This window comes from Protopterus annectens, chromosome 7.part0, assembly GCF_019279795.1.
Source record: "Protopterus annectens isolate FY-2018-M chromosome 7.part0, PAN1.0, whole genome shotgun sequence".
NCBI lineage: Eukaryota > Metazoa > Chordata > Ceratodontiformes > Protopteridae > Protopterus > Protopterus annectens.
The window spans coordinates 1712230148-1712258086 of NC_056739.1; the positions used below are offsets into that span (position 1 = coordinate 1712230148).

The 27939-nt window shown below is 38.6% G+C and overlaps 1 protein-coding gene across 3 annotated transcripts in view; it reads right to left on the reverse strand.

Annotated features, from left to right (window-relative positions):
* LOC122807195 (caspase-8-like) overlaps positions 1–27939 on the reverse strand; it is a 215838-nt gene that overhangs the window by 86014 nt on the left and 101885 nt on the right. For all 3 annotated transcript variants that reach the window (XM_044078246.1, XM_044078245.1, XM_044078247.1), the window contains one exon: positions 25539–25674. In XM_044078246.1, the coding sequence (XP_043934181.1) occupies positions 25539–25674 (136 nt within the window). The remainder of the gene's footprint in view (positions 1–25538; positions 25675–27939) is intronic.

Consider the following 27939-nt stretch of genomic DNA (forward strand, 5'->3'; position numbering starts at 1 on the left):
TTGTGTTAGCTTTTTGATGATGAAGCGACACAAGTAGCTGGAAGCAGTCCCTTTATTGAATACAACAATTCCAACAGTTCAGAACAAGCGCTTTCGCTCGGTATAATACCGAGCTTTATCAAGTTACTAAAATAACCAAATGGTTCAGGTTATATACTTTCAATAAAACCATGTGCTTAAATCAATTAATTATCCTATTAACTTCAATTCATCTAATACGCATTTTAGACTCAAACAAAAAATTTTTTTAAAAATTGTTATTATCTGCTGTGCGTTAACATCGTGGGAAAACCATTAATAACATTCATTAAAAATGTATGTTGGAAATTGTACATATATAATAAAAACAAAATATAACAAAAAATTGAACAAATCGTAAATCGTCTTCCAACAATAGGTCTGAAGCAATAAAATCAATGAGGGAATAAATATGTTGTTGTGCCAATTAATCAGTTAAAAACCACTGTCAACCCAAATAACCTAGCACAGAAATCTGTAAATATATGGGTCCCTATAATAAATATTAAAACTACTTCAGTAATGTAAAAAAAGCGTGGTGATGATAAATAAATACTTCATATAGATGTACCATCTATGTTCATAATTCATACTTATATGTCATAAAGACTCGTATATTCATCAAACCCAACAAGGCAAATAACAAAGGATGAATAATACAAACCCAGAATTCTTGTGTTCAGCAAAACTGACTACCATAGTAATAATAAACCTAGTATAAAGAATGTGCAAGCAAGTAAATCGAATGCTTGCATTAGATCTGAACTGTTGGAATCGTTGTATTCAATAAAGGGACTGCTTCCAGCTACTTGTGTCGCTTCTTCGCCATTAATCCTGCTTCGTGGCTTTTGTTTGGTTCCTGTTTGTACATAGCTTTCTGATGATGCCCGAGTGGGAGATTGTGTCAAAGGCCTTGGCTAAGTGAAGGTAAGTTGTATGTACTGACTTTCTTTCATCCAGGGCATTGGTGACAGTCTCAAAAAACTCATCCAGGTTCAACTGGCAAAATTTGCCCTTGACGAATCTGAACTGGGTAGGGTCAAGTGCTTGGTGGTTGCCTATGTCCATGTTTATGAAATCCTTACTAATATGCTCCATGGCTTTACAGGTCAGACTTGTCAAGCTAATTGGACAATAGTTTCTAGAGTAAGTAGTGACACCACCTTTGTGCAAGGGGATGACAATGGCAGTTATCCACTCTGCTGGAATGAAACCTGTACTTGGGCTGTGGTTGAATAGGGTGCTTAATGGCAAAGCTAGTTCTTTCTGGAGATGATGCAGAATACAGTTTGGGATACTATCAGGTCCCATGGAAGCTGTGTTCTTTGTGTTGGATAGGACTTTAACATTTGATCTACAGAGATGTGAGGTGTGGGACAAGTACCAGGGATGTGGAATGGGCCATTGGGGGGATAGGTTGGTGAAGTTTGCGTTGAACCTAGCTGCTAGCAGTTTGGCTAAGTCAACAGGATCAGTGTAATTGGTACCGTTGAGTACTAATTCGGAACAAACCTGGGCTTTGCCATGGAGGTTCCTGACATAACTGAAGAAGGCTTTATGGTTCCCTTTGTTTTGAAGGCTAGTTTCAATTCATAATTGGCTTTGGAGGTTTTCACTAGTGATCTAATTTGTTTGATAAGGCTGAGGAGGGAGTTTTTCAAATTTGGAATTTGTTCCTTTTTATCCCTGGACAACAGCTTCTTCATTTTGCTGTAAAGCCTGTTGATAGGGGATGTCCACCAGACAGGTTTGTGTTTCCTTGAGGAGCAGGTTTTAGTTCTGTTGGGCATGGCTGAGTCCATGCAGTTGTACAGGTGCTTGTATACTGCATTGGAGTACTGTTCAGCACAGTTGTCTGCAACCTCTGAGGGGAGGCAGTGGTGTGATTGTGGCAACCAGTGATTTATGATGTGGGCTGATTGTTTCACCAGGGATGACTTTGCAGTCACTAGATTCTACACTAGTGCTGAACCCTTTCAGTGTGGAATGGCATGAACAGGTACCTTGACCTATTTCATCTTCAACATTGGCTAATCTAACACAGTTTTCCTCTGAACATCTCAAAAACAAATCAATGTTTTTTGTAACTCTTCACAAACTCTCCAATTTCCCAAGCCACTTTTCAATTTCTGGCTTAAATAACACCATCACAGAAACCACATCAGCACTCAAGTCCTTAGGCCTCTGGCAAACTCAATCACTCAGCATACACTATCACATAAAAAAAAAAAAAAACAAGTCCAAAACTTTTTCTTCTTCTGGGCCAAAATAACTTCTCTTTTGCTTTCATCTTCTTGGTATCCTACTGACACAGCTTGAGTATGGTCTTGCCATGTTTCTCACAGCCTCATAACATAATATTACTACAATCAAAACCATGTCAGACTTTGTCTGTCACTTCATCACTACACCACTGCACAAGACCATCACTACATCACTCTTAAAAAAAGCATATTGGCTCCACATAAAGAAAAAAGGCAACCATCTACTTGGAACTCAACTCTTTAAGCTGCTACAGCTTATATCCTTTGCCCCCCCCCCAGCCAAACTCAATGAAAAAACATTGTAATACAATCTGTCAAAAACACATCCTCTCTCATCATGCCTTCATCCTCCCTCCAATATACCAGGCACACACTCTCCATAACTGTCTCTTCCCTCTAGCAGCCCCTCTCTCACTCTGAAAGAGAAAACTATAAACATCTCAGCTTTAGAAAGGACATCATTACCCATCTTCAACTGCAAGCCAAGTGTCCGTGTTCCAGTAAAGGGCACATTACCTAGTGCACCCTACAACTCTGTTTCCTGGCTTTTAATCTCCGCACTCTTCTTCTCTGTTCATGTTTAAACACAATGCCTATTATTTGCTTATGTAGCCCTGTTATTAAGGAGATCCTTACTAGTATGATTCTGAAGCTTCTTTGTTGTTTCAATGCCATATTGTCCTTTTTTTGCAATCTAAATGTATTGTACAAAAATTATTGTAATTTCTGTATTGTTATAATTTTAATTCAAACTTGTTTTTATAACCACTTGCTCATTCACATAGGTTGTACCTGCAAATGGTCACCCCTGATCAGTACACTACCTTGATAAACACATACTTTCTATATCTAGATACAGATAAATATAGGGGATTATAATCAGATCACTGATCATAACCTGCTTATTATGTGTTTGACTCATGGATGACAAGAAAGTCACCTCAAGAACAAAGCTTGGGAGGTGAATCTTAGCATCCATGCTGAGAACGCATAATGCAGGGTTTAAGACAATCATAATTCTTTGTAGTGCATGGAGCTTTATCTCTTCATGTACTACTAGTTACAGTGAAAAAAATTGCTAAGTGTTTTGCTGGCTTGAAAGCCATAAACCACTTAGCGGACACTGCCAGAAAGGCAGTGCAATGCACTCTTGCTACATTTACACTCACCTTTCATGCCCCTCTACTGTCTAGATTTTCATAGAACATCCAAATTATTACTTTATATTTTTGGTCTATTACTCATAAACTTTGTGTTTTTTGAACAAACCACTGAGGATTGAAGTCACTAAACAATGACATACATTTGAGTTTCAGAGTTTTTCATATCCTCCAGGTTATGTAGGTGAACACATCCCGTTATTCTAGCAACTACCTAAGTTTTTCTTACAGGAAGCTAGGGACATGTTAAGGGTATGGACAGCAGGCAGAAACAAATGTTTTTTTTTCTGCCTCTGTCATTTGCTAGTCAGTATGGGTAGATTTTACCACCAACCATGGGACCCGACTTTAACAACATAAGCAGAAGGTGTTTAACAATTCTAAGTCCATGTTGTTTTTCATGCTGGTGCCTAACTGGTTTGTCTTTTTCCAAGTATCAGAGTCTAATCACTGCACTCCACACACTATATATATATAAAGCACAGTGAACATCCTGTTATACAGTGGAGCAAGCACCCATCCAGTAACCCCCTAGACAGAATGCCATTCAATGTACCCTTCTTACTTAAATATACAAACTCCATGGTCTCACAGCGATGGGGAAAAGAGAAGCACTATCTAAGGATCAGGCAGCTGTAGAAACTGTGATCTTGCAGTCAGTTTCATTTAAGATACATTTGTGAGTGGGAACTTTGTGTAATCAGGGTAAGGGAGAGAATATTCGGTGGTCAAGTTAGTTGTTGATCACATACAGGGTAACTGATGGCTTGCATGATAAATCCTTGAATCAAATATAGAGAAAAAGCTAACAGATGAGCAAAGTCATGTTTTGTTTCATGTTTGTAAGTCAACAATCAAATTAAAGAACATCAGCTGCAGCAAATGTGCTCTTTATTTTGTAAAGAGTAAGTCATCTCCTTCACCGCCTATGTCTGCTTCCTTGTGTTGAATTCCTTGTATTCATGTTTGCTTTGGTGTACCTTGATGGCTTACAAGGACATTTTAAACAACAGTATAAAGCATTCAGGAAGAAAACCTTTCAACTGTATCTCATTATGATAAACAGTTCCTCATTTTGAGTTTTAAAATTTAACTGTTCCATGCCATTTCACACTGAAAGAGATTATCACCATTCATCGTCAATAATTTTTTAAACAAATATCCATAGTGAATAACACTGAATCTTATTAACTCATCATTAGTACTTTTTGTGAGTATGAAGTAAGATGCGTAACCATGTTGTAAGCTCCCAAGCTGAAGATGTTAACAAGTGTTTCACATTTTGTCCATTTGTTCCACATTATGAATGCTAGTGTTCTGCATGTTGCCCGTTTGTTCCACACTATGAATGGTAGTGTTCCACATTTTGCCATGTTCTGCACTGTGAATGGTAGTTTCACATTTTGCCCATGTGTTCCACACTATGAATGGTAGTGTTCCACATTTTGCCCATTTGTTCCACACTATGAATGGTAGTGTTCCACATTTTGCCCATGTGTTCCACACTATGAATGGTAGTGTTCCACATTTTGCCCATTGTTCTGCACCATTAATGGTAGTATTTCACATGCTGCCCATTTGTTGCACACTATGAATGGTAGTGTTTCACATGTTGCCCGTTTGTTCCACACTATGAATGGTAGTGTTCCACATTTTGCCCACATGTTCCACACTATGAATGGTAGTGTTCCACATTTTGACCATGTGTTCCACACTATGAATGGTAGTGTTCCACACTTTGCCCATTGTTCAGCACCATTAATGGTAGCATTTCACATGTAGCCCATTGGTTCCACACTGTGAATGGTAATGTTTCACATGTTGCCCATTTGTTCCACACTGTGAATGCTAGTGTTCCACAATTTTCCCATTTGTTCTACTTTCTGGAGACAGATGATTGAGAAGTCTGGGTGCAGCTGCCCTGATTAACATGTTCGATATATCATGGAGAACAGCAGTACTGTAGTGTTCATGCCACACATGCATTTCATCCAAAAGCTGTTATTTTCATGATACTTGCAAGGCAGGGGATGTGCATTGTTTCTCTCATGAAATTACAGTACTACAGAGTATTTTCACTTAATAACCATAATCTACTCTTTACACAGTTGTAATATAAATGTCCTACTAGGAACCAGGTAGAAGTAAGAAAGCCCTTATCTACTTCAGTGGAGAAGTGTCTAAATGAAACCTCTTCTTTTAAAACCAACTCCTGCATCACTGCAATGATATGTGTAAGAGCTACATTCTTGACATGATAACCTTGATATGTTTACGCATTCAGCTCTTAGTTTTAGCTCTGCCATTAAAGTATCTTTCATGATTGCCCATGTACAAAGCTTTACATAAAAATGAATAGTCTGTTTCCTTTTGTTGAGTGGATTATTGTAATGGAGATTATCTTGCACTATCCATGAGGTTGTCTGCTGCATTGTATATGGCTGACTTGCAATGTAACATCTTAATGTTTTCAGTAGTTCCTTAGATAGCATAGGTCGTATCAGCATTCTACACCTCACAGTGGCTGTTAATTCAGACGTGCACCTGTTACAAAGTTGATGATTGTGCATGCCCTCTAATCCAGCTGTTTCAGCATACATTTCTTAGCATCATAATGAATTTCATATAATGAACGTTTTTAAAGTATTTTCTACTCACATGTAAAACCTTTCAGATATTAGGTCATAAAAAATACTGCCTTGATCAATCACATCTAATGAGCACTGGATCTGTATGAATAAAAGCATTAATAATTAATAAATATGGACAAGTCAAGTAGAGCATAAAAAACATGAGACACAGGGTCAAAACTACTCCTTCACTAAATCCTTACTCAAAGGTGTTGAACACCTCCTTGTCATATAACTCTCATCCCATATTATTTTATTTTTAAAAATATGCTAAGTATGTATCACCACCTCCTTTACTATAGGTTCATAGATAAGTACTAGGTTAGCTGCCCTTGTGGGCCATTTTAAGCCTAGCCAATTTCCTTCAAAAGTGAAAATCCAAACCTGCATATTATGAGTGTAAGGTAAACACCATAATCATTATGCCAGCCCCTAATCCCATTAGCCATCATACCAACCCCAATCCCCTATTATAAATAAAAATACATCCCTCTATTACCTTATGGTATGCATATTTATACAAATATTGACAAAATTAGCTCTACATAAGACTGGCAATTCATCACCCTAATACATGTCAGGAAACACAAAATAATGAACTTTTATTTTATTTATTAAAAGTAGTCCTGATATAGGAAATACTTGTTACTGAGTCTACCATAGGGAAGCCTCTATGCCTACTTTAATAATGTATGCTAAGCCTAACCATAACATGCATCTTAACTTGAAAAAAGGCCTTCTCATAATATTACCACTATTCAGACAAATTTGAGTTGAATGTGGTCATTTTATAAGCAATACATCAAACGAGGAAATATGTTGCCTTTAACGATGCACAGAGTGTCTATAGCTTTTGATTTTGATATAGCAAATGGCTGACATGTTTTGGTGGATGTTTTGTGTGTCTGTTGACCAAGTAATATGCTGAACATTCACTATATGATAATCTGACAAGTGTGGTATAAACTTGGTCAGGTACTGCAGCATCTCCATTGTCACATTAATGGGTGTTTATCCCTTTTAATTTCTCCAAGTCTTTTGGGTTTCTAATACCATGATGGGAATGGAACCCATTCCCAGGTCAAAATACAATTAAAGTTCATGAAATTAGTATTGTTTCAGTCTTTTTGATGTCAGCCAAAAGTGCTCTTCACAGCACCTGCAATGTGCCCAGTAAATTTTCCTTTTGCAATTTATACGGGGTTACATGTATTTGTAACATATCTAAATATGATTGTACATTCTTTTTTATAAGACCTGTTGCTGCTACTACTATTGGAACTGTCTGGGTATCTTTCTTCCACATTGCTCTTGTTTCTGCCTGCATATCCTGATATTTTATAACGTTTTGTCTCTCTGTATGCAAGAGACTGTAGTCACTGGGTGTGGCAATTTCAATGATCAATGCTACTTTTGTCTTCTTTTCAAGGACCACTATACCCAGTTTTCTAGCATCCATCTTTTGAACTATTGGTATTGGGTGATCCCATGTGATGTAAACTTCATCATTTTCTATGATGCTTTGTAACTCATGTTTCTAGTGTTTTTCAGCCACTTCAGTACCATAATGTTTGCACAATTCCCAGTGCAACAGTCTTGCCACATAATTATGCCTTTCACTATACAGTCCTTCTGCCATTAATATGCCATATCCAGCAATGAGGTGTACGACTGTTACCAATTTGGTTTTACAAAACCTGCATTTGTCTGTTTCTCCCACATGTTCAGTGGACTTTGTAAACCAGTGTGTACGTAGCCCACTATCTAGAGCCTGCATCCGTTCCTGATCATCATGAGGTTCTTCCAGAAGTTTTCTGTACTTGCAACTATATTTATGCTTTTTCCACATTTCTTGCCTTCTCATCTGGTCATTCACCTTATATTCTTTCTTTTGTTTTTTTAGCACATTCAGTTGCTGCCTGATTTTTAGCTACTTCTGGTTTGATTTCCATTCCTGCTTGATGCTGGTATGCTTCTGGTAGATTAAGCAGAGAAGTCATCTTAGATTTATTCTCCTCATGTTTCAAAACTTTCACTACATTTGGGTCTTGTTGAGGTCAGCAGATGTGTGGAGTCCCACGATTGCAGATCTATACATGCAATCAATTTCAAGGAGACCCATTCCTCCTTAGGAATGGGGAATATATAATCTTGGTATGCACTGATTTTTATAAATCATTTGGTGAGCATGAAGAATCATTCTTGTTTCCCTAATTAATCTATTCAACACGTTTTGGGGCTAGTCATTCACTCCAAAGCTGTAAGTTAGGACAGGAAGAGCAAACTGGTTTATGGCTTGGATTTTGTTCCTGGATGCCATTGCTGTTTTCAGGATTGATTTAAGTCTTCTAAAGTATTCCTTACTAAGTTTTATTTGCATTTGTTCATGTTTTATTGTTGATCCTTCATCAATTCCCAAATATTTATACAGTCCCTCTTGCTCAAGTTCTTTTATATCACATTCTTGTCCCAAACTGATGTTTTCCTGGTGCTGCAGTTTTCCTGCTTTAAATGTTGCTTTTGCACATTTATCAAGACGAAATGACATTCTTATATCATCTGAAAAAGTTTTGACAACTTGCAGTTGTGCTTTCAGTTCCTCATCTGATGAGCTATAGCTATAAATCATCGACAAAGAGAAGATGAGAAGTTTTTACACTTTGTTGTTTTCTAGTAGCCAAATTATAGCCATGGCCTAAGCTGTTAACTAGACAGCTTAATGAATAAAGGACAAGGCAGAATAGCAGCGGTGACACAGAGTCACCCTGGAATATTCCCCTGTTGAATTTCTATCCCTGGAATAATAATTTGTCCTTTATCATAGCTTAATTGCAAAGTGGTCTGGCACTGTTTCATGGTCGCTGCAATGTAGTCAATCAATTATGCAATTACAATGAGAGATTTTTCATGTTTCCCCTCTTTTTAGTAAGCGTTTTGTGCAAAAAAAAAAAAACCATAATAATTCAGTTTCTATTCAATTAAGCTGCTTTGCAGCTTGAATCAGATAGTTTGTTTGCAGGCTATGCCATAGGAATACTCAAACACTTGAAGCAACAGTAATATCAAATATTCTGCCTTCATCAGTGGTCATGCAAACTGTCCTCTCTCATATCCTTACTGAACTGCACCACAAAAGTTTACTGCACTTCACTATAGACCAGGCTATGCACAATTTGTCTGCAAACTGATTTTTTTACGTGTGGATGACATTGTGAATGCAGACTGCTAACAGTAGATGTGTGCAAATCTGTGCACATCTGTGTGTCTTTGTGTGACTGAGTGTCTGCTTGAATCTGTATGTCCACGCTTTCATGTGGAGTGGTTTGCCCCTGTTTTATATTCTAGGTGTCTGCATTACTTACCTGCACAGAATGACAGGGAATTCAGCTGTGTAGTTGTCTAAACTCTTCAGATGAGACATTCACAGTCATGAAGATTGTGTTTTAATGCAGTCCAGATTATGAATTTTACTTATGACTATAAATTACATTAAACTGGAGAAGTGTGTGTGACTCTCCCTATGTGGCAGGTTCAGATTCAGCATGGCGTGACTATAAATTTCACCCATTTTTTTTAATTCATATTGCCTTTTACCAGGCCTGTAACTACAACATTTATAATGGGTAGGCTCCATGCTACTTGTTTGTTAACCTGTGACTCTTTGTATGACTAAGGGAGATACATGAGTTTCTCTGATTTTAATTTTATTATTTTTATAGCTTTTATGCTTCAGTTTCTTTAGTTACACATACAGTTTGTCTTACAAATTTCTAAGTCTTCAGTTTTAGTTTTAATGCCACACTTGACAAAATATTGGCATTACACACATCTTTGGCTTTTCTAGTGTAAAATGAAATTCTCTCTGCCTCTTACAGGATTGTTTCTTATGGCATGCTATTCTCTCTCTCAAATGTCACACAAGTGCCTAAATTCATCATTGTTTAGCTAATGTCTTAATTCAGTACTATATTCATCAATGCTTTCTTGAACCAACTGATTTCTGGTGAAAAACAAATATCCTACATAGGGCAGATTTTCCTGTGGTTCACAATATAACTAGAATTTCTTTGTAATACCATTAAACTGATTGTCTCCTCCTGTTTCAAAGAAAAAGGTTTAACTACCTTGATGGCATCTTCATTTGCAACATGGCAAAGCATAGCACATTGAATTTCCTCTGTCTTCGCCCTGTAGCCATGTGCAATGCCATGCAGCTCAAACTTCCATTTCCTGGGCTTCTAGTTCTCTTACGGGTTTCCATAACTCTTAACAGTTGTTTGTGGGTGGAATGATGTCATAATAAGCCAAAAAGTCAAGAAATTACTTCCTAGAAATTGCAAATTAGACCAACTACATGGGAAAGAATAAAATATACATTTCCAGCAAACTTTAAGTTAAAGTCTGTGTTGTGAAGCAAAATTACTAAGGTGAATTTTCAGATGAAATTAAAACTGATACAGTGAGCAACAGTACTAAGAAAACATGCCTTTTATAATGACAAATACAAATGTAAAAAACATTACTAAAAACTTTACTGTTATATTGTAGGAGCAGTGAAAACAAAACATTTTTTTTTCTGACGCCATGTCAAATCTGTTCAAATACAGGACCTGTGTTTGACAAAAACAAATTGATAAGGGCCTACAGTTAAGAAACATTCAATTCCAGATTAATAAGGTCTGTGACAAATTTACATCTGATACCAAATTAGCATTCATTTTACATTGCCACATAGCTTCTAAGATGTAATAATCAATCTATGACACATAAATTGCACACTGGATGGTAGGCTCAGATCAGTTTTAATTATAGGTTTTCATTTAGATGAGGTCAAAGGTTAAAAATATAAATTGGCTAACTCTGCAGTCCCCAAACACTAATTCATGCATCAACCTACATGGTTTTGTATACCTAATCTCAACCCCCACTCATGCTAATAAATCACATACCCCAGCTATCTCATAGATTGGGTTTAGCCTCAGATCCCCACAAATACCATGACCCTGAGACCCTACCAGACTCCCTAAGTGATCACTCCCCTGTAAATGTTTTTAGATATACCCCTCACTTCACTAGGCCTCACAGATATATAACCTATCACAAACTATCCACTTTCTCTCCTGAGACTTTTAATGCCCTCCTCTTCAGGATACACTGGACACATCTAACACTTCTCCCACTTGATGAAGCTGTCCACTCTTTCAACTCTACCTTCCTTAACTCACTTGCTCCACTCCACACTGTTCATATCAAATCTAATATAGCCCCTTGGCTAACCAATGCCACCCGCATAGGGTTGCCACCTTTCGTTGAGACTAAAACTGGAGTAAGATCACGCCCCCTGCATTACCCATAACTCTGTCCATTTCCAACCCCTCTCCCACCCATGCCCCGCCTATTTTGTGATGTCGCTATGACATCAGTTGATGGGGAACGCCCACTTTCCCCGTTCCTGATGCTTGCTTTCAGCCAATTTACTATGCTTTTCCACAATAAAGAATAGTGACTCAGCCAATGTTAACAAACTCCGGTAGTCTGTTTCCATTTTGAAACAGACTACCAGAGTTTGTACAGTGTTTTCTAGACTACCGGAGAATCTATATGATTTCCAGATAGTCCAGAAAGAAAATGAAGAGCTGGCAAGGTGATTCTGAAACATGCATTGTATCTTTTCTAACAACTTACTCTTTGCTCCTTCAGACAGTAATACTACTCCGCTCAAAAATACTTACAAAAACTTCCCCTACAGTTTTTTTTTCACTATTTACTTTCTGTCCAAACATTGCTAAAAGTGTGCTATTACCTGCACAAACATAGTTTTGCCTGAACTCGCCATACCCAGAACAATAAGACATGCAGCCATTCTCTCTTCATTCTGTGGCTGGTCATCAGCAGATGCCACTGACTCTGTCTTCATTTCACATTCCTCCGGACTGCTACAAGCTTCTAGACTACTACCCGTAGCTGCCATGCTGTAACTAAAGATATCAACTTCCAGTGTCAAGGAGCATAGCTCGATAATCTTTCTGCATCTGACATTAGATTGTCTTCATTTTGAAATGGTATTTGGCATCAGTCCATTCAATATTACATTATGTGGAAGTAGTACAGTAGTATAGGTCATGTTAGGTGCTTCTGAAAAGTTGCCAGAGAAAGCAGTACATTATAAGCTTTTATGCCATTGCACACTTACGTAAAAGTCTCATAAAATAGTAGATGAGCAATGATGATTAAAATACAAGTAGACTGCAAACTGATACGTCAGAATACACTAAGGAGAAGTATAGCTCAGTCTGTAGATGTGTGTGTGTGTGTGTGTGTGTGTGTGTGTGTGTGTGTGTGTGTGTGTGTGTGTGTGTGTGTGTGTGTGTGTGTGTGTGTGTGTGTGTGTGTGTGTGTGTGTGTGTGTGTGTGTGTGTGTGTGTGTGTGTGTGTGTGAAAGAGATTGGGAGAGAGTAAGCGTGATCGTGTGTGAGTGAATGCTGGTTTCTTGAGTTCCAGTTAAGTGAGAGTGTGATGTCATTATTCCTGGACATTTCAGAGATTTTTGAATTACTTCCGGGAGACTGAAGATGTTATAAAAATCCAGGAGAGGTAGCAACCCTATACCCACACCTTAATGAAAACTAGAGACAAGACATGGAAAATGGGTAAAAACTAAGCTCCCTTCCCAATTGCAAAAATATAAAGAATTAAGAAATATGGCTAGAAAACGCATCTACAAAAACAAAAAGGACTTCTGCTTTAACCCCCCCCCCAACTGCCCAAAGATCAGACCACAAAAAATTCTGGAACTCCATAAATCATATCTTGCATCCTGGTAACCCTTCTCCTCCTAACCCCTGCCCAAACAACTCAGCAGAAGAAACAGCTGCTATATTCAATTTTGGTTTCATTGAATCTATATCTAAGATGATAAATTCCTTCTCCTCTACTACCAACCCTAATAACTCTTCGAAATCCTCTCCTACTCTCAACTCTTCTAACACTTTCTCCCTTACAACTGTACCCACTATCTATATAAAATTGTTGCTCTCTAAACTTAAACCCTGCTCTTCTTCTGCTGACAATCTGCTTCCCTATTTCCTGCAAATTGCTGCTGAATCTCTTGCTCTCCCTCCATCAATCCTAATAAATCGCTCCATCTCAGAATCAAAGATCCCTTCTATCTGTAAAGAATTCTACACCATATCCATTCACAAAGGAGGTAACTCCACTGACATCACAAACATCAGACCCATTGCGATCCTCTCACCACTCTCAAAAATACTTGAAAAATGCATACATAACCAAATCATGCAATACCTTCTTCAGGAAAGCTTGCTTACACCCACTCAGCATGGCATTCCCCCTAAACATAATACTACAACTGCCCTTATATCCATCATTAATACTATTTCTCTTGCCAGAGACAATAATAAACTGGTCTCCTGCCTATTCCTCGAGCTGCCAAAAGCCTTTGATATGGTCTCTCAACCTCTTCTACTGAACAAACTGGCTAACCTTAACTTCTCTGCTTCTACTGTTACCTGGTTTTCCAACTATCTCACTGACCATCTGCAATCAATGAGATGGCTCTCAGCTCTCTCTCCTCCTCTTCCTGTCAAAATGGGTGTCCCCCAAAGATCTATCCTTGGACCATTACTTTTCAATATATTCACTAATCTACTCTACACCTCCTGTCCACAGTCACCAGTATGCAGATGACTCTATGGTCATCACCATCGCTGATACTCCCTCTGACCTTATCTCTGCAACTCAAGCATCGTTTAACTCAGTCAAATACTGGCTATGTGAAAACCAGCTAATTCTAAACCCTAAAAAAACAAAACTCTTACTTTTTCTTCCCAAAAACATCACCCACCTTAAATCAAGTTTTTCTGTACTGTCCCCTCAATAAAAATGCCATTAATGTTGAACCTAGTACAATCTTCTAGGAGTAATGATGACCAACTTAAGTTTGATTTACAAGTAAATAACTGCATTAAAAAGACACACCAAAAACGTGGCCTTCTTTATCGAAACAAAACGTTTATAACAAGCAAAGCAAAAATAACCCTCTGTCATGCATTCCTTCTACAAAGCCTATTATATAGCTGCCAAATGTTTACCAATCTTAACTCCACACTTCTAACCTAACTAGAATCTACCTACAACAAGGTTGCCAGATTCGCTGCACACCAAACTTACAAATTGCATCATTGTCTTTCACTAAGATACTTAAACTGGTTGGAATTACCTCACCAGCTTCTTCTCTCTCAACTACAAATAATTCACTCAATATTATACCAGCAATCTTTCTGCCCTAGTTGATATCCCCATATCTCTATATATACCCCACTAGGTCTCTATGTATCTCTGACCTAAACCTGCTACAAATATATAAACCTAAGATTAAAACTGGCTGCAACCTCTACAGCTACAATCCTACCATATCATGGAACAAATTACCATTAGAAATCAGGTCCCTCAAACACCCAAATCACTTCAAAACTGCCACTAGAGAATACCTACAAACTCACTGGTCCTGCCACTGCACTCATCCTCCTTGACCCACCTTACTATCTACTAACACACTGCACTCCTGTTTCCTTACTTAATCTGTCAGATTCACTCTTTCCTCCTAATCGTGTAATCACCAAAACTACACATCGTTTTAGCTCTTAACCTCTCTGAAGTCTCACTGAACTTGTCTATCTCTCATTTCCTCTTCTGATTTCATATATCTCATGAAATAACTATAGATACTATGTAATTTTTGCTGTTTTATTAAAAACATTTGTATATGAATAATTTCATTTATGATTATAAAGATTTTTCAGCTATTATATTCTATATAACTGTACTTTATTGTATGCATACATTGTAACCTTCTGATGCTGTTTATTCTAATTCCTGTATAACAAATTATAAAACTGTGGAGCTTTTCTCCCCGGGCCTCTGCTGAAAAAGAGCTACTTAGCTCAGACAGACAAACCCGGTCAACAAATGTAAAATAAAATAAAATAAATTCAAAAAAGATAACAAAGTTGACAATCATATGAAGCTTATTTGTTACTTGTGTTTTTATTTGTCATGGAACGAAAAAAATAAACATTGATAATTGTTAGTGTTAGAAATAATTTACAAATATTTTTATCAATAATTTTTTATTACATAGCTGCTTTTTCATATTTTATTAATAAGTTATCAATGATAATAATGTATTAATTGCTTAATTAAAACTGTAGCACAGAGTAAGAAGTATGTGATATACGTCAGGTACGGAAATAACAGGTTGCCGCTGTTAAAGCAAGAGACAGTATCGATGCTGAATGACATATGACACTCAGCTTAAACAGCAGTATGACAGGAAGTACTATAAATTACATTAAAGCAAGCAGTGTTTTTATCTGTAATATGCCCTGCACTATAACAAACCTGCCTGAGCTCTCAGTACATGATGTATGCTGATGTCACGCTAAACACATAGAAACAATTATATGTGCACATGCATTATGGAATCCACTGATGTTTGCCCTATCAGTATTGCATGCTTCAGTGCTCCAGCCTTCATCAGAGGGTATTTAAGAGCGTAGAGATACCTTCTGGTGACTGATTCCTCCTTTTCCATAGGAATCCTGTTGGCAGTCAGTTTCCTACATCACCCTGCGTCACATGTGTTGCAGACCTGAGCTTTTCTAATGTGCCATTCCACAGTCAGACGTATAAACACTTAATAGTAAATATATGGATAAGGAAGTTATGCAATAGTGAGACAGCTTACAAAGTGACGGAAGTTTAATCAATGTGAAGATGGGAAAGTGCAATGAAACTAAAACCTTTGTGCAATCAATCAACTTACAGAAAACTCTGCAATGCTTTTTAAGTGTTTCAATTGCATCAGAGCCATCCAAGCCAAGATAAGAATATGTTATTGATTTTCCTGCACCTGTAATTGCTTGATTCAGTTATCCCTACTGGGTTTTTTTGAGATTTTTAAAGCATTTATTTAATTTTGTGTCAAAAATAGGCATTTCTCTGTTGATTTTTCCATTTCTGTTTGCCTCCAAATCATCTTGCAGAAGGGTGAATTAGCAAGAGACTTAGTTATTTGGTAGTTGTTTGTTGTTTAATCTGCACTTGACAACTGCTTTTGCTATGCTTTTACATGAAGAAATTCTAGGATCATCCATCTTGTTGCAGAAGGTGTTTGCAATCACTCCAGGGAGTTCAAAGTGTGGTTGTTTATTAGCTAGAGGGTATAGGAGACAGTTTTAACCTTTTTTCTCTGCTATAAATCAGGCAAGTTTACGTGGAGCTGCCCATCAAGCAGCAGTAGCTAGCACTTCCCTGTATAGTAGCAAACACCTAGACAGTAAAATGTCCCTATAAAGTTAGGATTAGGTCTGAAACCTGTTAAATGATGTGGCATTGCACAGAATTATGCTTAGAGCAGCTAGCTTGCATGTAGAATAGCATAACCATATCCTAGCACTGCATCACATCTTGCTTTAACCCCAGAAACTAACCTAGAAGACCCTTACCAGTCCTTAATCCTAAATAGCCTACCCTATTACAGGACCAGATGGCATGGATATGCAATTTCCAAATGTCTCTGTGGCCAGCTTGGCAGAGATGAGCTTCCTAAAACAATGTAGCAATTGTCTCATGCTCTCAAACAGTTAATTACTAAAGAAAATAATATGTATGCTATAGATGTAAATACACAACTTCCTTGGAGGCAACCGCCTTGCATACAAATGAGGTTGCCAGGAATATCCATTCTGCATCCCTCAAATACACCGCTCACCAAACACACAGAGACTGTCTTACGATGAGGCACTTAAAAGAAACTTTCCCAAATTTCAAAGAGATCCAAAGCCACTGAATGACAACAATGTTCTTCAGCAATCACTAAAACACATACCAAAAGCAACACCAAACATCTCACTTAAGCTTGCACCCAATGGTCCCCCAGGACCAAAGTGCATAAGGCAAGTATATACTTTGTCTAATACTCTTGTCATTAGGGACTCCTTTGTGTGACAGACAGATGCTCCAGTCACCAGGTTAGACAAGAAGATAACGGTCAGTTGCTTCTCTGGATTCAGGATCAAGTCACTGCACTCCAAGTACCAATATGATTCTGTCATAGTCTACGTGGGTGTAAATGACCAAAGATGTACCTCACTGAACTACATGAAAAGAAGCATAATGGATGGCTTGGAATATGTGTCACACATAGGTAAGAGCCTTGCATTGAACAACATTCTTCCTTCTCCAAGGAGGATGCCACAATATGAACTCAAAATGATTGATTTTAATAATTGGCTTAGTTTCTGGTGTCACTCCAGAGGGAATCCAATGTTTGTCAGCATGGCAGGACACGGTCAACAGACCATGTTGCTTTGTCAAGGCTGGGTTGCACCTATCCACCCTAGGCTTTCAGATATTGGCTAAAATTTTACCCACCCCCTTAGAGCCTTTTTTAAGTAATGCCAAAAAGACAAAACTACCAACATAGTGAAAAAGTCTCCAAGCAACCATAAGGTGTTACTGCTCAATGCTAGGAGTTTAAACAAAAAACTCCACAACTTCAAACCCCCCACTCAATCTTTGGCATGACCAATACTTGGTTTAACACCATAGAAAGTACTCCAGCAGTGCAACGCTTCATAGATGAGGCTATAGGTGGGGGTGTCTCAATCTACATTAGCAACAGACATACCTCTAGGTTGGTTAAACAGGATGATACTGTGGAGCTTATCTATGAGCAATTCACCATAAATGACATCTCTCACCATCTATGCTCCTAGAGTCTCACAAATCTTACATAAACCTACTAGAGGCACTCACCATCCATCTAATCACCCTATTCATGGGTGACTATAACAACCCCTCTATAGACTGGGAAACTTACACTGCCTCAGTCTCACAAGCTCAATGTTTCCTGGACTTTAATAACACAAATACCCTACAACAGATAGTGTACACTCCAACCAGAGGATCAAACATTCTGGATCTGTCACTCACTAACACGGGAGAGGGTTGCATCCCCCTTTGAAGATATTGGATTTTGTTGTCTGTGCTAGTATGACTTGCTGAAGTTTTGTAAATACTTGTAAATAATTATAAATTACCCCGTGGTTTATATGCCAGCATGACTAGCTATAATTTTGTAGATAAGTTTATGTTTTATGATTATTACTTTGATTTATGTAATATGTTTGAATCAAACAGTGCTCTTCTGGCTGACTGAATGTACATGTTTTTTTAAAACAGAATTCTGAATGTAGTTTATGCCAATCAGCTGAACTAGATGTGATGTCATCTTGTATCAGCCCTGAAAGGGATCAAAACTTCACTGCAGCTGTTTAGATTACTTTTTAAAGTCTGATATTAGAGAGTAGAATTCTCAGAACAGCTTTCTGTGACTTTTAAAAAGGTCTGCTATAAAAGAGTGTTCTGAGTCAGTTAAAGTTCAGTAGTTGATGTCTTGCCCAGCTGTTGTTTTCCAGATCAGTAGTTATCACTCAGTTTGTTTTCCAGAGCTGTTCAGCAATAATAATGGGAGTTGTTATTACAGTCACCGAGGACCAGAAAACAGCCTGAAGAGTGGGCATAAATTCTTCATCTTGCCTTGATGAATTAATTAGATTAGACAGCAACAGTTAATCTTTAGATATTTAGGGAATTATAGTTAGATTATTAAGTTTTTTTCTACAATCAATGTGAAATCCATCCTACAATGTTATTTTCATAATTCCTGTGTGTGAAACTCTGGTTTATAAGAAACAGTTATTCAGTGCATACATGTTTTAAATCATTTAAATTTATCATTAAATATTTTATTACCTTTTATTGTGGCTGGTTATTTAGAAAGTACTTTTTGTAACATTAGAGTGTTTATGCATATTGTGATAATGCTAGGGCCACTCCAAAAAGCCTTACTGCTTAGATTGCATGCTACCATTTATATCAGTATTTATTTTACCCAATGTAATTGAACACCCCTTTTGAAAGGTAGTATTTGACTGGTGGCAGCCGTTACCTTGTAATTTGGGAAAGAGGACATTGCAGGTAAATCTGTGCCAGTCTTTCCCAAGAGTGTTTGTAAGTGTGAATATCAAATATTTAAGAGTGAGTGTATCAAATACCTAGAACTAGGACACAGTGGTCTGCAGTGGTTAGTATGAAGACTCATTTGGGGACCTGGAGTGAAGAATATAGTTCATTTCCAGGTTTGGAGCCTTTTCAAGGTGTGCATTTAGGAGAAATTGTGTATGTCTATCCCTGTTTTCAGTGATGCTCACTTACTGGAGACCGTGCTGAAGATTGAGGCTCCTTAGTTACTGCCCCTGGGTGTAAGTACTGTCATCACATTATTTGGTGGCAGCAGTGGGATTTTAGTTGAGCTTTCGTAGCCTGTGGGTAGTTGTCACTGAAGTGTGCACTCTCGAAAGCTACAAGATAAAAGTACAGAGTTTCATTTCACAACAGTTCTAATTATTTTTAGTCAATTTAGCCAGGGGCAGCAGTCAAAGATGTCAGCAGAGGATTATAACAAGCTGACAAGGAACAAGTTGGCTAAGATGTGTAAAGCCAAAGGACTGGTGGATGCCAACCTGACTATGGAAACAATGATCTCAGCCTTAGTTACAGCCGCAGAGCAGACCAGTAGCTCAAAGGATATCCAGGTTGGCAATGGGGTTAAGCAGCCTTCAGAGACACGACAGAGAACCTCTTCCCTCAGTGGACTTAAAAATCCATCTGGAGTTAAAAAGACTTGACCTGGAGGCCAAGGAAAGAGGGGGGGGGGGAAGAGAAACAGCATCAGTATGAGCTGCAATGTTTGGAGGCTGAGGAGAGGGTGAAGCAATGTCAGCATGAAGAGGAACATTTGGAGATGGGAGCTGAAGAAAATGAGAGGCAGAGACAGCACTAAAAGGAGCTTCTAGCCCCTCTGACAGGGTCATGGAGGTAATGGGGAAGGGAATGACCAAACCCCAGAACCCAGAAAGGTTAGTAAACTATTTCTTCAGTACAGGGAGGGGGGTTACTTTGGTAGTTTTTATATATTTCAGAGAGTATGTAAACAATATAATGTTAACTAAGGGCTCTGGGTACTGTCCCTGACCCCCTTACTCCATGGTAGGGCTGTTAATGCAATTGCTAAATTGTCTGATATTGATTGTTTGAATTTTGATCATGTAAAACAATGTTTAATTGATTGCTTTAAATTAACTCCTGAAATATATAGAAGAAAGTTTTGTGAACATAGATGCAAGGCAAATGAAAGTGTACGTGATTACATTGCTGATTTAAGTACTTAATTTCACAGATGGGTGGGTGAGTGTAAGGTCACCACTTTTGAAAGACTAGCAGACCTTTGGTGAAGGAACAAGCTCTCATCATTTTGCCTAAGGACATGAGTATCTGGTTGGCAGACTGAGAGTGTAACTCTGCAAATGAGTTGGGGAAAAAAAGAGGATCTCTGCATGGCAAGTAGGGCACCACTGCATAAGAAAAGGATACCCAGTGCTGCACATGGACATAAGGAAACCCATGGGGGGCAGCCTAAACCACTCCAACAGAATTCACCAGTAACAGGGGAAGCCACGAGTTCACTCACGCAGTCAGTATCCGGGATTAGATTTTTCAAATGTAATCAGAGGTACCATGTAGCATACAAATGTCCATTGAAGTAAGGTGAAAAACAAAAGGGGAGGGAGCCAGGAAGTGGGAATGACAGAACGCCAGTGATAAGTTGTCTGGAAACAACAAAGCTGCCAAATTATCACCAAAATTTGTATCCTATCTTAGTGGATGGAAGACAGACCACTGCTAATAGAGCCACATCTTCTGGTATAACAATAGTGAGGCCTGCAATAGTTAATTTGGAGCAGTACTTCCTTGGACTGTCCACACCAGTCAGCTCTTTAGGTGGGACCCCGTTCCAAATACCTTTGGACAGGGTTCATCTTGACTGGGAGGGTGGAAAAGGGAACATGCAGGTAGACATGTTTGAGGATATCCCCTCAAATGTCTTTATAAGGAATGATTTTGATAGTGTAGTACCTTGTGGGCATGCAGTGACACACAGTCAAGCGTGAAGACAGACACATAGGTCTGGTAACCTGGGGGAGACCCAGACAGATCCTATACCTGAAGGTGGGGTTGGTGATGTGGTTACTTCGGGATGGGAGCTACCTTGTAGTAGTGAGTCTGAAGGTGAACCACAGCTGCTGTTAGGTACTCCTGTTAGGTATTGCTGTTCCCTTGGATAGTGACTGGAAGGAGAGAGGTGAGTGGTGGTATCCAGGCTGACAGTGAGGCACCACTGACAGAGGATACTGTGCTTCCTGTGGAAGGAGAGCTAAGCAGGGTCACAAAAGTAGAGTTGAGACAGGCTCAACTTATGGACCCTACATTATGAGGCTTGAGACAGTTAGCTAAGGAGGCACCTGATGCTCAGGGAAGAGGGGAGTCTGTATACTGCAGCAAAGTATTAATGTACAGTGAGTGGACCCCTGAGGGAGGGCTAGAGGGTAAGATAATACCGCAGTTGATAGTGCCCAGATCCTACCATCTGGCACTTCTAGCCATAACCAATGGCATTCCTTTGCAGGCCATATGGAAATAAAGCTTACTAAGAGACGCATTATGCAAAACTTTTATTGGCCTGGGATTGCAAAGGGAAATTGTGTATTTCAATCCCTGTTTTAAGTGACGCTCCCTTAGCAGAGATAGTGGTAAGGTTTGAGGCTCCTTAGTTACTTCCCCGGTTTTAAGTGGTATCATCACACACACACACGCACACACACGCACGCACACATGCACACACACACGCACACACGCAGACACACACACACACACACACACACACACACACACACACACACACACACACACACCACTCCAATATGCCCTCACTACTAAGGTTGGATCACAAAGCTGCCTCCTTGGAAGTAAAAATTAGCCTAGAAAACTAGCTAAACCAGTAACAGTTAGAAACTATTCTTCATAGGTTCATAGGTTGGTACTAGGCTGTCGGCCCTAGGGCCTACACAAGCCTAGCCATAAAAATTCCCTGGCTATTTCTTCCCATAGTATTTACTTCCCTGGACCCCTGTCTAGCAGGACGACTGACGTGATCCCCAGGGTGAATCTAAGTGATAGTTTGTGAAAACTGAAGACTGCCCCTAACCATGAGACCACAGTTACCTATGCAAAATTATTCACAAAGTCCCTGTACAAAAATGTGAATGGCTGCATGGAGGCTGCTGTACAACAAGAAGTAAACCCAAAACAAACCCTAATGTTTGAATGGTCACCTAGCCAGGGTATATAAGGGAGATTGTCTTCTTGATTTTGGCCATGAGTTTTCTTTTTTTATTAAATAGAAGTGCTATTTTATATAACTAAATCAGAAACTAAGAGGTCTAATTAAGTCCAACAAGGTCAACTATGAAGTCAGGATAGCCTTGCAAGGTAAGAACAATCACAAGGCCTTCTTCAGCTATGTTCAGAACCTTAAAGTTAACACACATTAGTGTGCTGAACTGGTGGGGAACAGTACCTCCTTCACCGATTAGAGTGACATGGCAAATATACTGATTGATAAATTCATCACAAACTTCACCCTTCTCTCCTGCCCAACTCCACCAGGTGAAATCCCCTTCAACATACTACTTCCATTTTTTTGCAGGGACCAGGTGCTGACAGCACTTGAGAATGCCAAGAACACTGCCTCCATGGGTCCAATAATATCCCCAGTTGCCTCCAGAACAGTCTAAAACATGACCTATCAGGATCATTTATGGCACTCCAATTACAGCCTTGAAAAAGGCTACATTCCAAGTGAATGGAGAACCACAACAGTCATCTTCCCACAAGGGTGGACCATCAATTGACAGAGGGAACAACAGACCCATCAATCTAATAAGCCTAATATGCAAAGCCATGGAACAAATTATCATGGAAATGATAAACAAGGTGTTGGCAACCTACAGACACTGCACCCATCCCAATTTGACTTTAAGGGAAGTTCATGCCTACTAAACCTGGTAGACTTCTTTGAGAAGGTCACCAAGACAATGGGGTAAAACACTGCATACTGCATATCTTGACCTAGCCAAGGCATTTGATACAATACCCCCATTCAGGCACTGTTGACAAGCTCTCAGAGCTAGGCATAAATCCTTACATAACTAATTGGATTGCCATCTGGCTCACTGACAGAACTCAAGTAGTCAGGATTGGTGACAGCACCTCCACCGACAGACCGGTCACCAGCAGAGTACCCCAAGGCTCCACACTGGGCTTGGTTCTGTTTGGGATCTACTTCTCATAAGTCAATACTAAGTTTCAAGGCCTATGGATAATCAAGTTTGCAGATGACTGTAAACTGGGAATTATTATAGATTCCTCACAAGACACCAATATCTTGCAAGAGGGTTTAACACAGACAAATGAGTGGTGCCAAAGCCATGGCCTAAAACTCAATGCCAAAATGCATTACAATGCTCTTTGGGAACCTGTCAATCCAAGTTAATTACTCCATCAATAAAACAGCCCTAAGAGTTGACCCAGTAAGGATCTGGGAACATATGTAGACAACAATCTTCCCTTTGACATACATGTAGCTAAGATAGCAAGAATATCACTCCATGTTACCCAACTTACAGGTAAGAGTCCAGGTCCAAAGAAGTTATAGTACCACTCTACTCAGCTCTTAAAAGATTTATCATTGAATACAATGCCCCCTTTAGCATGTATCTAAGTAGACATTTGCAACAGTTGGAACACCACAAAGATTTCTCACCAAGAAAATTCAGGGCATGAATATCCTGCAATAATCACCTAAAGGCTCCGTCACTGTACTTAGACTTCTACAGGCTAATGAGAAGGGATCTTTGCCTGACTTATAGGGCTTCAGACCCAGTCCTGATGGTTCTGTTACACATGTGCAAAACAAACAGCACCAGAAACACTTGATCCGGGGATCTGAACTTCACTTGTGACATAAACAGAATATGCTTGATAGACAGATATGTGTCACAAAGGACCTCCACACTAGGAATAGGCTTCCCGTCCATTTAAAATAGAGTTCATCCCTGACCCCACTCAAATAAAACCTTGACAACTGAATGGGAAATAATAAATTTGCCCCAGGTCTGTACCCCATGTCTCTTATGAACACAGGCCATTAATAACAAAAGTATTATTGTAACTAACACCCCCACACACAAATCTTTAGTTGCCTCCATAATAATATGCCCCCCTCCCTGTATAGATACCCATGATACTCGGTTCTCAAATGGTTTGGGGTGCGAGGCTAGGCTTGCAAGGGCCTTTGTAACAACTTATGAACCCCATAATGCATGGATTCAGGCCTGTTTATGAGTTATCCAAGGGCAGACATACATGATTTGTTATCATGAGAGGAAGAGCACTATGTAATTGTGCAGTCAACACTCATCATACTGAAAGGAGTATGTGGCAGTAAAACAAGAAAATGGAAGCACACCCCACCATGATTAGTGTTTCAAGTAGCCTGTGACTGGCTGGTTAGGCTAGGCAGTGGCACAGTCTGTACGTAGTGGTATAGTAGTGTGCATATTCTTACATTTTTAGACCATACAGTGATTAACAGGAAAAGTTAAGCAGAACCCCTTCCAGCATTTTAGTGCTGAGTGAAAGAAACTGGTCATCATCTACAAAATGGTGAAATTATTCATTCAGCCAAAAAAAAAAAAAAGAAAGAAAGAAGCACATGTGCACTTTATTAGCATGGTTGATGCCCCACAACACAGACAGAGCTAGCAGATAACAACAAGGAGACCCTAATAAGTTGGTCTAGATGGGAGACAATCTGTTTAAATCATGATGGGGAATACTGGGTGACACTAAATGGGCACTTCCTGAGGGTGTAAGACCCAGCTGGCTTACAGAGCCAACAGTCCTTCTGGCTTTATGTTTTATGTAGTGTATCATTATTACTACAAGGATCTACCAGCTTACCGAGTTAACGGATAATTAAATAAATAAATAATTTCAAGGAGTCTGTGCTGAGTGAAAATAAATAAAGCACTGCCTAAATTAACTGTACAATCAGAGGATATGTTTTCCCTTATAAAAAATGGTGTGGTAGCAAGTAGCAAACTATAGCACTGACGTACATACAGTTCAGTCAAAAGTCCTGCTAGCAAATGAGAGAAAATAAAATAAGCCTATTGTAAGTTTCTACATCTGCTAGCGGTAGTGAGGCCATTGAAGGAGTGTGACAAAGTTACTAAAAAGTAGCAGAGCTAAGCATTAGGTTTTAGTTACCAGTCTGTGGTCCCTTATGGACCACATCTGCTAAATTTGGGCAGTAGCCACTAGCCTCTCAAACATGCTGTCACGGATCCATACTTTTAGCATCAGTATAGAGACTTGTTACAAAATTTGAAGAGAAAGAAATATGCAGCAAAAAAATATACCTTGGTGTCTCTCGTATGCTTCAATTTTCCGTATAAGATCAGATCGTATGTTTCTACAAATTGTCTTCAAATGTTCCATGTTGTTTTCTGCTAGTAAATCTAGTTTTTCCATTTTTATAAATACTTCTCGCATTGTCTAAAAAGAAATTACATAATTTAGGTAAATCTCTCTCATTATGTTTGGGACTGTCAGGCCCAGAAGAACAAAACAGAAAATAGTGGAGCAACAGCAGTTAATTTCTTTAAATCAAATATCAAGAACAGCACATGTGTAACAGTAATATTAAGGCATAAAACGTGTTCTTCTAAAACTACTGATAAGTTAAACTTCAAACTATTTCAATTAGTTAATTAATTAAATCATTCATTTGTTCATGATTTATTTCATTCATCCATCTACATAAGTATGTTCCTGTTTGCATACATTTTCAGCTCACCATCAGTGCTTGATGTTTCTCCAATAGCTCCTAACTTAAGTTTCCTTGGTACTATCCTCAGGGCTGGGAAGTCATGGCCATTGGCAGGTTGTGAAGGGGAAGCATGGAGCACAGCAAACCTGCCGCATCACATATACTGTCTCAGTACACCAGGGACATTGTTATCCCCAAGTGGACCGAGCTGCTTGATGTCATGCAGAACCGACATGCAGAGCATCAGTTAGCTCCTGCAGCCTGGCATGCTGCTAATCAACAACTTCCTGCTATACAATTACAGCTCTACTCTAATCACTAGGGAGCACTAGCTTACTAGCAGAATCCCCACTCTCACTCCTAATTGAACAGCCAAGAGTTGCTGCTTCTTCCCTCTACAGCTGGCTCAGCTCTTCCAGTTCCATGCTCCTAATCAAACTAGTGATCTCTGGATCTTACTCAAGGCTCTATACTCAGTATTTACATTTTGATAACTGAGTGGCTTTGGGAGCAACATATTCTTAAATCTAGCCTGCTTTAATAAATTCCCTCAGGGATTCCTGGATTCAGTATATATCATCTCCATCCAGTTTTGAAATTGTGTTCTATATACTGAATATGAAAAATTTTCAAAACTATTGCTTTTAATATATACTTTATAATCTATCAGTTCTCTTTGCTTATTAATGAGCCATTTTCAGTTATCAATTAATTAATAACAATTTCCTTTTTGTAGTAGTTGGTGCTATATGGCATTCAAAATGCCAAGCATCTGATTATCTGATTGATTAATGTAACTGAGAACAATATTTTTAAAATTATAATTTCAGCAAATTACATAAATATACATTTGCTATAATTAATGTGTAAGAATGTTGACAAGTTCCTATTACAATCTCCATAACGACCTAAAAATGAAGCTTTTTAATATGCTCCTTGAGGTACTCTGACTTGGCTTACATATGTAAAATAATGGGAGGAATATTATTTGTTAACTAACTCTAATTAACTATTGTTATAAACTAATGCAAATTACTGATGCATAAGAGTGAATAATTAGCTTCCTAGCATGTTTCGGACTTAAATGCACAGTCCTATATTTAGTCATAGTGCCTAGCCTTCCCTTCCCTTGTAATTAAGCAATTATTCTTTGTTTATGGATATTGCAGTCAACAACACGCAGTAATGAGAACATGTTGTATAACACAAGATTATATCACTAAATGTCAACTTTCTGATTGTTCGCTCATTTTAAAGCAGATCCCATTTTGAACTAATGATGTAGACATGAAAAAAATGATTAAAGGTAAGATTACGGAAAAAGTTTCTAGAGTTCAAATATTCAGACTAACAAACCTAACAAGAGGTGATTGCCTTAACATGATAAGGAAATCAATTTTTAGAAGATGCATAACAATTCATCTTGACTGCACCAAGCAAAGTGTTTTAAAATATATGGGCTGCTTTAATGTATATTTATGACTTTTGCAATACCATGTTTTGGGGTGTAGCATAGCTTCCTAGTGGTGAATTCTCTAACTCATGGATCCATAGTTCTTTACCAATCTTCAGTCACAATTAGAGTAGAGATTTGTATGCTCTCCCCATGTCAGTGTGGATTTTATCTAGGTTATCCTGTTTCCTAATACTTGTCAAAAATATGGATAACTGGCTACACTATATTATGTATGTATATATATATATATATATATATATATATATATATATATATATATATATATATATATATAGCTGCAGTGGTGGTGCTGCTGTAGCGTTGTCGCCTAACAGTAAGACGTTGTCTTGTTCGATTCTCAGCTAGAGCGTCTTCTGTGTGGAGACATGCATGAATTGGCGTACCTTCATTGAAGGTTGTGCGTCAGGGCTGGCAACTCGGCACGTAAAAATTTACTGCCAATCATTAGCGGACCAGAGTTCCGCTGTGGCGACCCCTAACCGGGAAAAGCCGAAAAGACACAACAAATATATAT